This window comes from Entelurus aequoreus, linkage group LG13 (genome assembly GCF_033978785.1).
Source record: "Entelurus aequoreus isolate RoL-2023_Sb linkage group LG13, RoL_Eaeq_v1.1, whole genome shotgun sequence".
Lineage (NCBI taxonomy): Eukaryota > Metazoa > Chordata > Actinopteri > Syngnathiformes > Syngnathidae > Entelurus > Entelurus aequoreus.
Window position 1 is genome coordinate 53,901,007 of NC_084743.1, and position 18,649 is coordinate 53,919,655.

At 39.5% G+C, this 18,649-nt stretch overlaps 1 protein-coding gene across 1 annotated transcript; it reads right to left on the minus strand.

Annotated features, from left to right (window-relative positions):
• Nucleotides 1-2,008: 2,008 nt before the first annotated feature.
• LOC133663913 (transmembrane protein 25) lies at nucleotides 2,009-18,649 on the minus strand. Its single transcript, XM_062068643.1, has 10 exons — nucleotides 18,546-18,649; nucleotides 17,598-17,813; nucleotides 15,543-15,649; nucleotides 13,901-14,248; nucleotides 9,232-9,522; nucleotides 9,017-9,148; nucleotides 8,918-8,951; nucleotides 6,238-6,338; nucleotides 2,557-2,643; nucleotides 2,009-2,474 (listed from the first exon to the last, which is right to left on the minus strand). Exons 3-10 carry the CDS (start codon nucleotides 15,622-15,624, stop codon nucleotides 2,401-2,403), a joined length of 1,149 nt encoding a protein of 382 aa, XP_061924627.1. The 5' UTR covers nucleotides 15,625-15,649; nucleotides 17,598-17,813; nucleotides 18,546-18,649; the 3' UTR covers nucleotides 2,009-2,400.

The window sequence follows — 18,649 nt, forward strand, 5'->3', positions numbered from 1 at the left end:
CATCACAGGGCCAACACAGATAGACAGACAACATTCCCACTCACGTTCACACACTAGGGCCAATTTAGTATATCATCTTTATTAAATACGATTAAGTTCATTTGCAAACAAATTGACATTACCTGACATGTTGCATGTGCATATTTAAATACATACATCAAATCCATTGGTATAATCTCATACGCATAGCACGACGAAAACATTCCAGAAACAATTCACAGCATGGGTGACATCAGTGTGGTTACAGATGGTATTGCAGAACTGTAAAATATAATAAATAACGGTTCAGGTGTTCACACGCTTAGTTGAGACATTTCGGAACACCTAAGTTTTGATGTCGCAATAAGACAACATTGTTGTGGCTTTTCTTTTTGTGCAATCAACAAAATGAAGGGCGGCAGTCTTTTTTTTTTTTGTTGATTTAGTACGGAGGTTAATTTGTGTCTTTTTTTTTTACACTGAATTTATGTAACTTGAATTGTGTCACTCTTTTGGTTGCATTTTACTGTGCGGGTCGTTCTCCCAAGCTGCAGCAGGAATTCCGGAGGAAATGTGCAGGTGAGATAAGGATTTATTGTCTATGAAACATGCAGGATACAAACAAAAGCAACGCGTGCCGAATGCACGAGGAGCAAAGCTAAAGCTTAGCAAAAGGAAAACAAGCATAGGAATCAAAAATTTAACGGCGTAATGTGTTGCATGGAAGCAATAAAACAGCCAGACCGTGTGTGGCGAAAGACTGGAATAAGTAGCTCTCTGATTAGTGCCCAGGAGCAGGTGAGCGTCCTGAACACTAATCAGACGCAGGTTAAACTAATCAGCACCCATGGAAACCAAAACACCAACCCAGGGTTGCTGAAAACTGAACTGAGGTAGTCAAACTAACGGAACAAAATATGATCCGGGAAACAGATCATAACAGTACCCCCTTTTAAGGCCGGATGTCCAGATGTCCCCTGAAAAAAACTAAGAGAAAGTTCAAAAGTCATGGGAGGGCGGAGGGAGGACTTGGTGGTGGGTCGCCGGGCCAAGTGTACCCGGAATCGAAAAGGTAACGGCGTAACGTGTTGCATGGAAGCAAATAAAACAGCCAGACCATGTGTGGTGAAAGACAGGAATAAGTAGCTCTTTTAATAGTGCCCAGGAGCAGGTGAGCGTCCTGAACACTAATCAGAGGCAGGTGAAACTAATCAGCACCCATGGAAACCAAAACACAAACCCAGGGGTGCTGAAAACAGAACTGAGGTAGTCAAACTAACGGAACAAAACATGATCCGGGCAACGGATCATAACAGTACCCCCCCTTTAAGGCCAGATGTCCAGATGTCCCCTGAAAAAAAACTAAGAGAAAGTTCAAAAGTCATGAGAGGGCGGAGGGAGGACTTGGCGGTGGGTCGCCGGGCCAAGTGTACCTGGAATCGAAAAGGTAACGGCTCAACGTGTTGCATGGAAACAAATAAAACAGTCAGACCGTGTGTGGCGAAATACAGGAATAAGTAGCTCTCTGATTAGTGCCCAGGAGCAGGTGAGCATCCCAAACACTAATCAGAGGCAGGTGAAACTAATCAGCACCAATGGTAACCAAAACACAAACCCAGGGGTGCTGGAAACAGAACTGAGGTAGTCAAACTAACAGAACAACTGGCAACGGATCATAACAAATTGTTTGCGTTTGAATTTTGTGAACCACATTTTTTTATTCAATATTAATTGAATAAAAATGTGTGAGCAAAATCTGTGTTTAAAAATTGAGTTTGTTCAAATATAGTGTATTGAAATGCAATGTGTAAAAATTCAGTGTATTAAAAAAATTCAGTGCAAACATATTCATTGCTTCAAAACTCAATACCCACTTACAGTAAGTTAAAGCCATCGGTCCTGTCTTAGAACCAGTCTTAATTTACCTGGAGTGAGTCTTAAATTTGAAGAAATATTTCTGCACTGAATTATTTTACACTGAATTTTTATACACTGCATTTTAATACACTTATTTTTGCACTGCATTTTTATATTTTTTTATATTACATTTTTATAGACTGACTTTTAATACACTGATTTTTTTAAAAAAACCTATACACAGAATTTTAATACACAGATTTTTTTTTTACACTGAATTCTAAAACACTGTATTTGTATACATTGAATTTTTATACAATCTACTGTATTTTTACAAACTGAATTTTTAAACACAAATTTTTCTCACAAATGTTTATTCAATGAGATTGTCAGCATAATTTGATGTAAAAAAAAAAATTAAGTTCACAACATTCAAATGCAAAATAAATTCTGCTACATAAATTCAGTGTCCAAAAGAAAGCTTTGGTAATAAAGACACAAATTAACCTCCAGAAACTATAGTCATACATGCACAAATAATATGTGTATTGCTTTGGAGGTCCGTCACAGCCAGATCTCCTCACTGCTTGTGCTGTTCACTTTGTAGATGTATCCCACCATGGGATATCTGGCAAACCCTGGGAGAGAACACACGATGTAGAAAATCAAATACCAACGCTATTTGGACTTTGAATAAAGAATGCAACAGCGAGACCTGACCTCTGGCAGCGTACGCTAAAGACAGGTCTTCATCCTCCTCTTCTTTCTTCTTCTGTCCGCCACCGTTTTGCTGTGCAGTCTCCCGTGCTTCAGGTAGTAATGAAGGATTATTAGCGCAATGGAGGACGGTTTCAAAAAGTGTAAGCAAGATACACTAACTTTGAAGTTGTACAATAATAAATCTCGAATGAGGCACAAGACGTTGATACAACGTTGATTAGACATAAAACTGACTTTGTAACAACGTTGCAAAATAGTTGTATTTGTAAATACGTTGATGTCTAACGTCAGATCCACTTTGTTGGCTGGGAAATGACCAAAATTCAATGGTCAAATCAACATCAGAACCCAACGTTGATTAAACGTCGTCAAAAAGAATGTTGTTCCAACGTCAGGACCGCGTTCAACAAGTTCTCGAAGTTGTTTTAATGTCTTGTGCCTGCTGGGGTACTTCTGAGCACTTTTTCAGCCAATATTAGAGGTGTTTCAATCTGATATTGATATTGGATATCGGCTTGATATCAGGCGTGTATCGGCTTGTATTTGAAATCTCCGATACAAGCAGTCCTGCAGTGTGTGTACTTGTGCAAAGCTGAACAGCCAGGTAACATCTACATGTCCACCAATACATTTGCATTTTTTGCCTACTGGGAGCTAGCAGCTACACAACAGCTAAGCACACAATAGCACATGAGCTAGACATACATAAGTAAATAAGTACCTTTTTTTTGTTTGTTTGTGTTTTGATGCAGCTGTTACATATACTGTAATATTATTGTACATGGTAATTGTGAAGTGAAGTGTGTGTGAAGTGAATTCCATTTATATAGCGCTTTTCTCTAGTGACTCAAAGCGCTTTTACATAGTGAAACCCAATATCTAAGTTACATTTAAGCCAGTGTGGGTGGCACTGGGAGCAGGTGGGTAAAGTGTCTTGCCCAAGGACACAACGGCAGTGACTAGGATGGCGGAAGCGGGGATCGAACCTGGAACCCTCAAGTTGCTGGCACGGCCACTCTACCAACCGAGCTATACCGCCCCTATTAATTGGAATGTGTTACATATTGTATATATTATATAAAAATATAATATAATATAATAATATAATATATCAGTATATATTATATACACATTATATATAATATGTAAATATTACATATACGTTATATTCTATATTGCTACTATGGTAAAAAAAAATTGTCTACGTTATACCTGCATTATCCTTTCCAACTTTACCCTTTCCATCCTTGTAACTGAGCTACTGTGTGGAACAATTTCCCTTGGGGATCAATAAAGTTTGTCTAAGTCTAAGTCTAAATATTGCAGTTTAAACAGGACATCTGTCAATATAAACAAGTATCGAATAATTATAGTTGCTTATTACTTACTACGTCTTCAAGGCGGGAAGCGTGTTAGAAAGTATCCAGTAACAAACGTGTCCGCATCATTCAACTTATTGATCTTAGTTAAATGAATTATTGTGGCCACTAAATGTCGCCAAAAAAAAACCCAATTACCACTCCACTTCAACTTAAAGACAGCATAATAATAAACCGGTTAATGTTTAATACCTAGCATTGTTCTTTGTTTGAGAACTGATCAAGCCTTTACTAATTTTTCACACTACATTCGTAGTTCATGTTGGTATCATTTCGGATGAATATGGGCATCGGCCAATACAGGCCTGAATCGATTAACGAAGATACATTATTTGTACAACATAAAAACTAACTCAGACCAATCAAGTTAATTTTGTCACATTTTTTATAATCACATAAAAAAGAGGCTACCACTATCACTTTTGTGTAAGGCTGAAACGACGCGTCGACATAGTCGACGTCATCGGTTACGTAAATACGTCGACGCCGTTTTTGTGCGTCGACGCGTCACATATTTACGTCACACTACCGTCATGGCGGACCGCAAAGCAGACGATCAAAGCAGACGATGCGAGCGGTGCGAGCGAGGGGGGAAAAGCATGCCAAAAGTGGTCAAAAGTGTGGGAGTATTTCAATAAACGGCCTAATAATGTTGTTGTATGCACACTGTGTCGAGCGGAAATAGCCTATCATAGCAGCACAACGGCTATGAACGAACATTTGAAAAGAAAACCATCAACTAGTCAATCGTCCGCGCGAGCATACGTTATCATTACACAAAAACATGAATGTGTCATTTGTATCTGCTAGGGGTGTAACGGTACGTGTTTTGTATTGAACCGTTTCGGTACGGGGCTTTCGGTTCGGTACGGGGGTGTACCGAACGAGTTTCTACGCTAAAGCTAACTTTAGCTGCTAAAGTCTTAACAAGCTGCTTCGCTCCTCTGCCTCTGTCTCAGCACGCAGCATTGTCCCACCCACACAACCATCTGATTGGTACACACGCAGCATTGTCCCACCCACACAACCATCTGATTGGTACACGCAGCATTGTCCCACCCACACAACCATCTGATTGGTACACACGAAGCATTATCAGCCAATCAGCAGCGTGTATTCAGAGCGTTACCAGCCAATCAGCAGTGCGTATTCAGAGCGCATGTAGTCAGCGCTTCAGCGTGGAGCAGATAGGTGTTTAGCAGGTGAGCATCAGGCAGCGGACTCTCCCCAAATGATAATAAACACCTCCCAGTCAACTACTAGTAACATCACTATGAGCCCGTTGACCTTCTAAAAATATAAACTGCAGCTCAGCTCACTCGCAGTCCTGGCTTGAGGTGAAGGCTAATTACCTCTCAGTTCCAGCCACATCGACCCCTTCTGAGCGCCTATTTTCAGCTGCTGGGAATATTGTAAACAAGAAAGGAACCAGAGCATGTACATATGCTAACATTTCTTCATTACAACTGTTAGTCACTCACTGGAATGAGTAGAATTGGTTATTGTGTACTGTGTTGGACTGGATGTTTATTTTGCACATTTTAAAAGCAATACTTAATGTTTACAGTGCTCCAGAATATTTAGATTGGCACTTTTTTGTATTGGATGTTTATCTTTATTTTTGCACATTTTAGCAAATAAGCAATACTTTCACTTTTGTTGAAATGTTTACACTGTTGTTACAGAATATTTCGTTTTGCACTTTTTTGTATTGGATGTTTATCTTTATTTTTGCACATTTTAAAGCAAAATAAGCAATACTTTTACTTTTGAAATGCTTATACTATTGCAGAATATTAAGATTTGCACTGGATGTTGACTTTTATATTTGCACATTAAAAAGCAAATAAGCTACTTTTAATTTTGTTAAATGTTAAAAGTTTTAAATGTTTACATTGTTACAGAATATTTAGTCATGTTGTTGTCAATGTTGACTGAGTGGCCATACTTCTTTTTTTTTGTAAATAAAAGCCATGCCTTTTGAAAAAACGGGCCTACATTTATTTTTTCATCTTCATTTTGAATAAAAAAATAATCGGTAAAAGGAAAAATAATCCATAGATTAATCGAAAAAAATAATCTATAGATTAACCGATTAATCGAAAAAAATAATCTATAGATTAATCGATAGAAAAATAATCGTTAGCTGCAGCCTTACTTTTGTGATATATCGTAGGTGGGCAGGGATAACAACATAACCGCTAGGAATTATGTGATCAGTCTACTGTATGTGACAACTGTATCATCTGAAGTCCAATGCAAAATATGAATATTAGGCTCTTGGTTTAAGTTCAAGACTCACCTTTTTTCAACGTGCTGAGGTCATGGAGCTGCATGTTGGAAGGCAGCGACATGTTCTCTCTTGGGATGTAAGCCCTCACTGCTTTAAGGTTGGTCGACTCACTGTGAAAATAAATAAAGACATGCCAAAATGTGTTTACGTCTCATTAGCTTGTTTAGTGTACAAACAATACATTAAAAAAATGTTTGTGGAAAAGTGCAGCCCAAGTGCAGCCCAACCACAGTTCAATAACTGTGGTTGGGCTGCAGTATGGACGTGTGTGTACTATTGTAATGCATCGAGCACCAATGTTTAACTAACTCATCACTATAAACATTATATTTTAAGTGTCACTGTTAAGAAATCTCAAATTGTTTTGTACATTTTGCAGATACTTTTTTTTTGGAGCATTTTGTTGGACTGTGTCACTTCCGCTTCCTTCTTTACTTGTGTTACTTACAGTAACTTGTTTTCTCGTTGCTGCTTCCAATACGTGCACTAATACCTGACAATGTGAGTATTTTGACGTATGAGACACATTTGAAGTATTTATGGTCATTCCCAAATTGTGCTTAATATTTTTGTGGGGTTCTAAGACCATGATAGTCGAAATTCTAGCTGTGTTGTTCAGTAGCTACCAGCTAGCATCTCACTGTTAAGGATTGTGTATGAAGACAGCCAAATCACATGATAAAAGAATTCCTCATTCGTGTTTGCATATTGTGGACTACATGTACCAAGTTATATGGCAATCTGAAACATTTGAAACAGTAGCCTATAGGCATACCTTGGTAAAATGTCTCCTCTTTTCTTTTGGGCGTACATTAAGCTGCTAAGCATGCTCTACTTATTTTCACCAGTTTAACCATTGCTAGCGTTGGTTGTAGTTTGTTTAAAGGCCTACTGAAATGAATTTTTTTTATTTAAATGGGGATAGCAGGTCCATTCTATGTGTCATACTTGATCGTTTCGCGATATTGCCATATTTTTGCCGAAAGGATTTAGTAGAGAACATCGACGATAAAGTTCGCAACTTTTGATCGCTGATAAAAAAGCTTTGCCTGTACCGGAAGTAGCGTGACGTCACAGGTTGAAAGGCTCCTCACATTTCCCCATTGTTTACACCAGCAGCGAGAGCGATTCGGACCGAGAAAGCGACAATTACCCCATTAATTTGAGCCAGGATGAAATATTCGTGGATGAGGAACATGAGAGTGAAGAACTAGAGTGCAGTGCAGGACGCATCTTTTTTCGCTCTGACCGTAACTTAGGTACAAGCTGGCTCATTGGATTCCACACTCTCTCCTTTTTCAATTGTGGATCACGGATTTGTATTTCAAACCACCTCGGATACTATATCCTCTTGAAAATGAGAGTCGAGAACACGAAATGGACATTCACAGTGACTTTTATCTCCATGACAATACATCGGCGAAACACTTTAGCTATGGCGCTAACGTGATAGCATCGGGCTTAACTGCATATAGAAACAAAAGAAATAAGCCCGACTGGAAGGATAGACAGAAAATCAACAATACCATTAAACCATGGACCTGTAAATACACGGTTAATGCTTTCCAGCCTGGCAAAGCTTAACAATGCTGTTGCAAACGACGCCATTGAAGCTAACTTAGCAACGGGACCTCACAGAGCTATGCTAAAAACATTAGCTATCCACCTACGCCAGCCAGCCCTCATCTGCTCATCAACACCCTTGCTCACCTGCGTTCCAGCGATCGACGGAGCAACAAAGGACTTCACCCGATCATCCGTGCGGTCGGCGGCTAGCGTCGGATAGCGCGTCTGCTATCCAAGTCAAAGTCCTCCTGCTTGTGTTGCTGGAGCCAGCCGCTAATCCCACCTACAACTTTCTTCTTTGCGGTCTTCATTGTTCATTAAACAAATTGCAAAAGATTCACCAACACAGATGTCCAGAATACTGTGGAATTTTGAGATGAAAACAGAGCTTTTTGTATTGGATTCAATGGCGTCCGAATACTTCCGTTTCAACGATTGACGTCACGTGCATACGTCATCATACATAGACGTTTTCAACCGGAAGTTTAGCGGGAAATTTAAAATTGCACTTTATAAGTTAACCCGGCCGTATTGGCATGTGTTGCAATGTTAAGATTTCATCATTGATATATAAACTATCAGACTGCGTGGTCGGTAGTAGTGGGTTTAAGTAGGCCTTTAAGTCTTTGTTTTCTGATAGTACTGACAATAACCATATGATTGCCATTTGTTGTGATATTGTACACAGGCATGATGTACTTCTTCCTGAAAATAGTCTAATTTCTGTGTAAAATGTGTGAGTTATAGATTTGTTATTGACAAAAGGCTTGTCTATTCAGCTATTATGGTCCCAGCACCTCAACCCCTAGTAAGAGGCAGTGGAAGTTTGAAGTTCCTTGGAGTAGCCCAGTCGATCGAGATGGATTCGGCTGCGTATCTGGCAACCTCAGTCAGGGAGAGGGGGAGGAGACTACAGAATTTTGACCATGATTGCAGTACCATTTCTGGCCAGATTATTACATATGGCTCCTTTATGCATGTTTATATGTTGCCATTCCTCTATGGTACTACCTCACATCTCTTTCTGTGATTAAACTTTGAATATTTGCAGGCAATTGATAACGTCTTGTGTTAAACATAATAAGCCCTGTCAAGTATTCCCCCCCAAGTCAACAGTTTTTACCTTTTCTTGGTCATCACAATCTCCACTGAATCATCTGTAACAAAATACAGTGAGTCTAATTATACAGTGCTCACACACATAAGGGGATACATGTCTTACCGAGGGACTTGCTCTTTGTTTTTTGCATGAGGCAGAGGACAATCAGGCTGAGGATGAGAAGAGCCATGAAGGCCATCGCCCCGCCAGTTACGATTCCCAGCATCGGCACTTCCACACGAGACTGCAGGAACTCTGGAGGAGAGACAGCAAGTAAGGCGGTACCGAAGGTAAACACCAGTTTTTCAAATACAGCCCTGGTTTGCCACGCCAGTGACCTGCCAGTGTGAGGTTGCTTTGCGCCGTGCCCACGCTGTTGCTGGCATTCAGCGAGATATTCCTCGATAGGCTGCTGAGCGTCACTTTCAGCGTGTGATTGGTCAGCCAGGGGTAGTTGTGCGAGTCCAGGAGGAGGACGTCCGAAGTGTTCGCCACCAGCTGGCCGGCCTGGTCCACGAAGGCGAAGGTGGCAGGCGGGTTGGACTGAACCAGAGCAAAGAGGACTAAGATGAGGCCCGGGTCTGAGGTTTCACTGTAGTGTGCGCTGACCCGCAGGATCTTTGGCTGAACTAGAAGGCATAGCAAAGGATGACTCAGCACTTTGATTACTGGTAGAAACATTGCAGACCTCCGCCAAGACCAAGCAATAGTATCAGTGGGCGCGTTGATCCAAATATCGATTATATCGATAACAGTATCCGATCCATATACAGGTATACAAGCGTGATGTGTGTTTTTTGTTCAGGGGGTATTCCAGGTAAGAGGCTCAAAAATCTCTGAGTTTAAACCTGAAGTTTGAGTTGATTTACCCTAAGATTGGAAACTGAGTATCAGGTTCCAGAACAACCAGTGACGTGCGGTGAGGTTCATGGCTGGTGAGGCACTGACTTCATCACAGTCAGATTTACAAACATATGAACCCTAAAGAGTATCTTATTCACCATTTGATTGGCAGCAGTTAACGGGTTATGTTTAAAAGCTCATACCAGCATTCTTCCCTGCTTGGCACTCAGCATCAAGGGTTGGAATTGGGGGTTAAATCACCAAAAATTATTTCCGGGCACGGCGCCGCTGCTGCCCACTGCTCCCCTCACCTCCCAGGGGGTGATCAAGGGATGGGTCAAATGCAGAGGACAAACTTCACCACACCTAGTGTGTGTGACAATCATTGGTACTTTAACTTAACTTTAACTTTACACATACAAACTGTAGCACACAAAAAAGCACATTTAATAAAAAAAAACGTTATTATGGTCTTACCTTTACTTATAAATGAAGTTCATGCGCCGCTGTTGTGCTGGATTAATGCACCCCCGCCGTAGAATGCACCCCCTGACGGGAGTGTTATAACTAAAGCCCACACTTAAACTTTCCACGTGCAAGATTGAATCTATTTAAAAAAGTTATTTAATAGGAAGCCAAAAAGTGCAAAAACAATAATGTTCGTGTTGGAGGAGTTGTGAATGAATGAAATATGAAATCCGTGCTGCAGTCTGCAGGTGTACCTAATGTTGTGGCCCTGCAGTCATTCACAAGTCCTCCAACACGAACATTATTGTTTTTGCACTTTTTGGCTTCTTATTAAATAACTTTTTTAAATAGATTCAATCTTGCACGTGGAAAGTTTAAGTGTGGGCTTTAGTTGATATAACACTCCCGTCAGGGGGTACATTCTACGGGGGGGGAGGAGGCGGGATTACTGCAAGCCTCAGCCAGTGCGTCTTCGCAGCAGTTTTATGATTGCTCAGCACAAGAAATACTTTACACACATACAGTTGTTGACAAAATACACTGTACATTATATACCTCAGCTAACTAAACTATGGAAATGTATAAAATAGTTCATATAGCAATACGGGCTCACTTCACAGCAGGCCAGGAGTTAGCCGAGTCCGCAATCCATGTTGAGGCACAACTGAGTGACGTGCGGACTTATATGGAATAAAATCTTATCTCAAATCTCAAAAATCTCACACAGTGGCATCTGAAAATAATATCTCTTATTTATTTTAATTTTATATTTAACATATAAAGTCAAAGTATATATATATATATATATATATATATATATATATATATATATATATATATATATATATATATATATATATATATATATATACATACATCCATCCATCCATTTTCTACCGCTTGTACCGTTATATATAAGTATATTTTTTTCTAACCATGCACTCACTTTCTTTGAGACCAATTTTCTTATCAGAAATATTATGCACTAAAATCTGAGATATACTTCTTGAAAAAAGAATAATAAAAAATGTCAGTATTTGTTAGCAGGTTATTTTGCTTAGTGTTCTAAATATAGCTCACAAATTAAGTATATTTACAGTGATGAAATACCAAACAAAAAATACAACTTTTTTATTGTATATGACCAAGACAGATCATTTTTGTAAAAGAAAAGATATTTCTTAATTTTTGCTAACAGGATATAGCACATATTTTAGGTATATCTACATCTGCTAGCCACAAAAATTCATTAAATAAGTAAGTAATATGCAACTATGATTATTTGATACATGTTTACTGACAAATGTGCTGTTTCAGACTGTAATATTGTTCAATGAAAGACATATGTTACACCTGTCTAGCTTGTGCACCAATGTGGGCTTAGCGGTTGTGTAGCTGCTAGCTTTTAGTAGTCTACCATATTTACTTTTTATAAATGACTTGACAAAAGTACAAGAAAAAGACCAACCTGGTGTGCTTATTTGAGGACATTTAGATGTTAACTGGCTGTCCAGCGTTGCACAAGTAAATCAGGACTGCTTGTATCGGAGCTTAGATGCAAGCTGATATCATCCAATTCTTTTTTTTTTTTTTGCTGATATCGGACCTATATTTGGTATAGATCTAGTTGTTGCAAGGATAGGTCAACAGTATCAATATCAGATCGGGACACCCGTAGTATAAATTATTAAATAGTTCATAAATATTTTAGTGTATATATTTTTAGTTCTGTCCTGTGTTGTTTTTTCCAGGTCGACATAGGCAAAAATGTCAATATCATTAAATCATCTTGAATAATATCCAAGTAGGAAATATCGATATCGGGGCCAGTATTAGCATCGGTGATACTACTCAAGATTTGTTGTATCGCCCACCTCTGATCACAACCTGTCAAAATTGCTCTAAACTTCTCCCAATCATTTCTGAAAGTTTGTGCTGCAAAATTAGTAGTTTTTGCCGTTACAGTTTTTAAGTTATTAAAAAATTATTTTTTGTCTTAATCACCCCAAACATGCTTCAATCGTTTGTGCTGCAAAAAATGTTTGTCTAACTATTATTGTCTTTAAGTTATTAATGTTGTATGTTATTAGCATGTAACTAATGAGTTATTACTCAACAAGACTCCAGCTATGTGAAAATCTCCCCAAACCTGTCCTTTGTGTTTGCGCTGTGTTTGTGATGCAAACATTTTTTGTGTAATTATTATATATATAATGAATTATGATTCATAACTAACCCACATCTTCTCAAAATCTCCCCAAAACAGTCCCGATCATTTATGCTGCGCTTGTGTTGGTTTGTGCTGCAAACATTTTTTGGTCTAACTATTATATGTTTTAGGTTATTAACATTTTATGGAGGTAGTTATTAATCATAATTAGTTTATAACTTAAAAACTATAATAGTTAGACCTAAAATATTTGCCGCACAAATGATTGGGACAAATTTGGGGAGATTTTGACCTGGTTGGAGGGCTGGTTATGACTAGTAACACGTTAATACCATAAAAATATATAAAACATCAATAACTTAAAACAGGGTGTCTAAAGGTTTCAACAAGTCAAGACTGTTTTAAGAACATAATGAGTATCATTTAAGACCATTTCTTATTCATACAGACAAAACAATACAAAGACAAATCAGAGGGCCAGGATGAATTGTGAGTACATGAATTCAGTCACTGCTCTTTCCGTCCCTTTTATGAGATTTTAGGAGAATTTTAGACATTTTAAGGCCCTAAATTCCCCTGTTAAAAAACATAGTGGCACAAATGAAAATGTTTGCAGCACAATTGTAGCAAAAACAATTGGGACTGGTTTGGGATTTTGAGAAAGTTTGTGAATAACTTAAAAGCTATAATAGTTAGACAAATGGGACTGGTTTGGTGAAATTTGAACTCGGTGGGGTTGCCAATTTTCACAAAGTTCTGATCACTAACAAGCAAATTTTTAGCTTCTTGTCAACAGCAGTCGATATCAGTGTTTATTAACCTTGTTAAAGTTAAAGTACCACTGATAGTCACACACACACTAGGCGTGGTGAAATTACCCTCTGCATTTGACCCATCTCCTTGTTCCATCCCCTGGGAGGTGAGGGGAGCAGTGAGCAGCAGCGGTGGCCGCGCTCGGGAATCATTTTTGGTGATTCAACCCCCTATTCCAAGACCTCAGGGCCCAACTTTTTCACTACAGAGGAGTAAATATTAACACTGAATTACTCATCTTACTCTTGATTTTAATCCTATCAAATAATTACAGTGCTAAAATAAATATAAATAAATTAAATAAAAAAATCTAAATGTAATAATAAATAATTTATATTATATATGTTTATTAAATAAACTGTCAATAAAATTAAAGTGCAAATGCTTCACCACTTAAGTCATCGTTTTTGCACTTTTGTATGATTTTAGCTCCAGACTTCATGTTTGTTTGATATTGTCATTACTGCCACAAGTGGTGGAAAAGTGTATTACAACTGAGTACCGTAGAAACAAATATTTTTTGTCAGCCGCCTAGGGGACGCTCGCGGCCCAACAATGGGCCCAGGCCCTATGGTTAAGAAACACTGGTCTTTATAGTATTCCTTTCCAATTCTGCAGATGGCGATGATAAAATGCGTTACAAACTGTAAAATACATAGATTGGTAGTAGTTTATCAATGTGACCAAAAGAAAGTTGTTTCAATGGCACTCACACTGGACATTGAGAGTGACCGTGGCGTTGTAGCTGGTGCCAGACTTGGGGTCCAACGCCACACACACCAGCTCTCTGTCCCACTTCCTGGCCCGGAGGGCGAAGGAGCTGTTGCTGTGATTGGCTCCTAATCTCCTGACCTCAGACCTTTTATGAGGCGTGGTCATCACCTGACCGCCTTTTGGAGAGACCACCTTCTGCGGCTCCCCGTTTAGGTACCAGGTCAGCAAGGGCTGGGCTTCGCGATCCCATCCGTCTGATTGACAGCGGAACCTGTGCGTCATGTTTTCTCTTAGTGTTACCGCCGCCCGATGATGTCCGTCAATTTTGGGGGCGGGTTCAACGGCACCTGTGGGAACAGGAAGTAGGAAAGTACAGTAATTGTACTCAAGTATGAGTAAAATAAAGGGATTGTTGAAGCATTTTAGAAGATTTTTGGCCTCAGATCCAATCCGATCCCAAGTACCAATCTGTACTTTGACAATGGATTATAGAACTGAACATGTTTTATAACAGGTGACTAAAGTAATCACAATAAACATTTTTATTAAGCTTATATTAGAAAAAATAAGTCAGTTTTACATACTTGGGGAGCATAATCAGTGTAGATGGGGGGGCAGATGAAGATGTCAAATCCAGAATAGGGAAAGCAAGAACATCATTCAACATACTAAACAAAATATGGAGAGCAAAAAAAGATTTCTCTGAAAACCAAACTGAAAGTCTTTAACTCAAATGTCAAATCCATCCTGCTGTACGGATCAGAAACATGGAAAACCACCAATAGCATACTCACTAAACTACAGACATTCATAAACCGTTGCCTGCGTCGGTCCTAAGAGTCTACTAACCAGACACCATCACCAATGCCAACCTGTGGGAACTCGCCAAACAAGAACCAGTGGAATTGCAAATCAGGAGAAGGAAGTGGAGCTGGATAGGCCACACACTCAGAAAACCCAATAAATCAATCACCAAACAGGCACTAACATGGAACCCACAGGGAAAAAGAAACAGAGGGAGACCAAGAACAACCTGGAGAAGAAGCACGGAACAGGAGATGAGGGCTGAGGGGCTGTCATGGCAGCACCTCGACCGAAGGGCACAAGACCGGAATGGATGTATGGAAGGCTTTCGTTGACGGCCTATGTTCCTCAGGGAATACTAAGGCCTAAGTAAGTAAGTAAGTTATATTAGTAAATGTAGAATTTGCTAGCATCGTTGTATGTTGCATTAAATGTGTGGTATTGAGTGCTACATAACAATATTTTTTAATAAAAATAAAGTGGCTAGTGCACAATAACTAAACAAAAACTACTATTGGCTCCCATTTAAATAATTAGAATTTGCCTTCAAAGCGTTCCTGCAACCAGAGACTCACTCCCTGAGTTTGTAAACAATATAAAAAAGTATTGTGTAGCTATAAAAACAAAATAATATCAATCAAATCACTTCAGTTGTGTTTGTATACTAATACTACACTTGGTAATCAATAGGATCGACATCTGGATTGATCACCCCTACTTTACATTGAAGCTTTAGTGGTTAGTTTCTTGTGTCGTCCTTCTCGGTTTGTGCTTAGTCAAGGACTAAAACCCCATGCAGTCACATGATTTGGTTTATTGAGTGAGAGCAATCTTTACCTGTGTAGGAGAAGGCCAGCGTGTGGAGAAACACAACAGCCCGACAGCCAGATGACCACCATCTCTTGCATGCATTGTCCATGCTAGCTCAGCATACACACTTCTACCTGCAGGGAGAGACCACCACTCGTTACTGCAAATGATGTGTTGTTGTTGAGTGTCTGTGCTGTCTAGAGCTCGGCAGCGTAACCGTGTAATACTCTTCCATATCAGTAGGTGGCAGCAAGTAGCTAATTGCTTTGCAGATGTCGGAAACAGCGGGAGGCAGTGTGCAGGTAAAAGTGTATCTAATGCTTAAACCAAAAATAAACAAAAGGTGAGTGCCTTTAAGAAAAAGGCATTGAAGCTTAGGGAAGGCTATGCAGAACGAAACTAAAACTGAACTGGCTACAAAGTAAACAAAAACAGAATGCTGGACGACAGCAAAGACTTACTGTGGAGCAAAGACGGCGTTCACAATGTCCATCCGAACATGACATGACAATCGACAATGTCCCCACGAAGAAGGATAAAAACAAAGTAGATGCAGGAAATATCAAAGGAAGACATGAAACTGCTACAGGAAAATACCAAAAAAAGAGAAAAAGCCACCAAAATAGGAGCGCAAGACAAGAACTAAAACACTACACACAGGAAAACAGCCAAAAAACTCTAAATAAGTCACAGTGTGATGTGGCAGGTCGTGACAATACACCTACTTTGAGACAAGAGCTATATTGATGCATGGTTGGTTATGGTTTGAATTCATATCCAACAATTGCGACAACGACTTTTTACTGTCAACAGAGTTTCGTTTTTTTAATGATTTCTGATGGTGGTGTGCCTCCGGATTTTTTCAACGTAAAAAATGTGCTTTGGCTCAAAAAAGGTTGAAAAACACTGCATTAGAGCATAGGGTGAAACTGTAACTGAGTGTACAGCCCAATACGTCTCTCCTCATGAGCAAAATTCAACTCTGTCTCTGCTTGATTCCTTGCTTCTTATCTCGTTTAATAGATAGTTTGGTTTTTGAACCTGCTTAAGCAAATCATATTGTTTAAAAATGCATTTTTCCATCGATAACGGGACATCATCGCGCTCGCGCCGCAGTGTCGGGCGAGCGTGCAGCAAGTGCACGCTCTTTCAGTCAATTAGTGCGTGAGGAATAGGGCTCTGTACCGAGGACTTCGTTGTGGCTTGTGCAGCCCTTTGAGACACTTGTGATTTAGGGCTATATAAATAAACATTGATTGATTGATTGATTTATATATATATATATATATATATATATATATATATATATATATATATATATATATATATATATATATATATATATATATATATATATATATATATATATATATATATACATATATATATATATATATACAGAGTATATACGCCCGGCCCCCGGCCAAATTGTTTTAACCCAATGCAGCCCCCGAGTCAAAAATTTCAAAGACCCCTGTTTTAAAGTACTAAACAGAAGGAAATACCGTAGTGGTCACCCAGCAGCACTTGCAGTGAGCCAACTCATCCAAAGATGGCGCCATAGCACAAACAACAACACACCTTTTCAGTGCCGTTGCTTATGAAAACTATTTGTATTATGGCTGTCAGCGAAGAAAAAACCATAGATTAGCCGCAGGGTTCAAAGTGTAGGAAAAAAGTAGCGGCCGTAGTCCGGAATTTATGGTATTTCTGTTGTCTTTGATTGCTATTGGAGCAGACACAAACACCGAGGGCGGTGACGGTTTTAAATACCCAACACATGCGCAGCGTTCTCTCAGGGCGCCACGAGGATGAAGGGGGGAAAATAGAGGGGTGGGGGGGGGTCTTGCCCAGGATGCCATTGAAGCTAGAACCGCCTCTGACCAAGGACACATCGTATGCCTACGATGATGAGCAAGGAAATTGTCTTCACTAACTAGGCCTCAGGCGGGCAACGCTTGCTTTACTCGAGCAATCGAGACGCACGAGAGGTCCACGCACATCTGCTATGCTAGTACAGTACAGTACAGTACAGTACAGATGCTTGTGCTTGAATGCATTTCATCATCTCACATGTGTTACCTCAGCTCTTTGTGCGGACGCTGCTGTGATTCAGCCTGCTTGATCTCCATAGCAGCAGAGGAGCGGAGGACGGCGATGGGAGGCAGCCTTTCTGACTCAGTCGCTTTCCCATCTGTGTCCACTCTCACACACACACACACACAAGGTTTCTGCAGGATACGGCACCTCCAGTAGCAGCGTTCACCCTCTGCTGAAGTCAGCTGACTCAGGAAGTCACTGAGAGGAGAGTGGGAGGGAGGGAGAAAGAGAGCAGGATGAGAGGATGAAGGGAAGACGGAGATAAATTAGAGAGAATGCAGAGACAAGAAAAAGGGAAGATTAATTCAAATGGCGGTGTAGCAAACTGAATATTAAAGACACGTTTTAATCAGAGCTCCATTATTTCAGACAGAAGCAGTCGCGCACAGAGCACTGCAGCCCCAAATGCTTGTGGTAAAAAAAAAAAGTGCAATGTTTCTTTAAGAGGATTAAAAAAATAATAATTAAGAGAAGATGGCATTTTCAGGGATGTTAAAAAAAAATCATGACATACTTTTTTAAAACTACAGTACAAAATACACCCAACGGATGTAATGATGTGCAACAAAAACAACCCAACCGATGGAGGCAATTGTGCAGGATTGAAAGACTTCAGCAGTGACCACTTAAGGCAGGGGTCGGCAACCCAAAATGTTGAAAGAGCCATATTGGACCAAAAATACAAAAACAAATCTGTCTGGAGCCGCAAAAAATTAAAAGGCATATTACATACAGATAGTGTGTCATGAGATATACATTTAATTAACTTAAAGGAAACTAAATTACCTCAAATATACCTACAAATGAGGCATAATGATGCAATATGTACACATAGCTAGCCTAAATAGCATGTTAGCATCGATCAGCTGAAAGTGACCAAATGTGTTTGATTAGCACTCCCCACAAGTCAATAACATCAACAAAACTCACCTTTGTGCATTCATGCACAACAAAGTTTGGTGGACAAAATGAGACAGAAAAAGAAGTGGCATAAAACACGTCTTAGAAAGTCGGAGAAAGTTATACATGTAAAC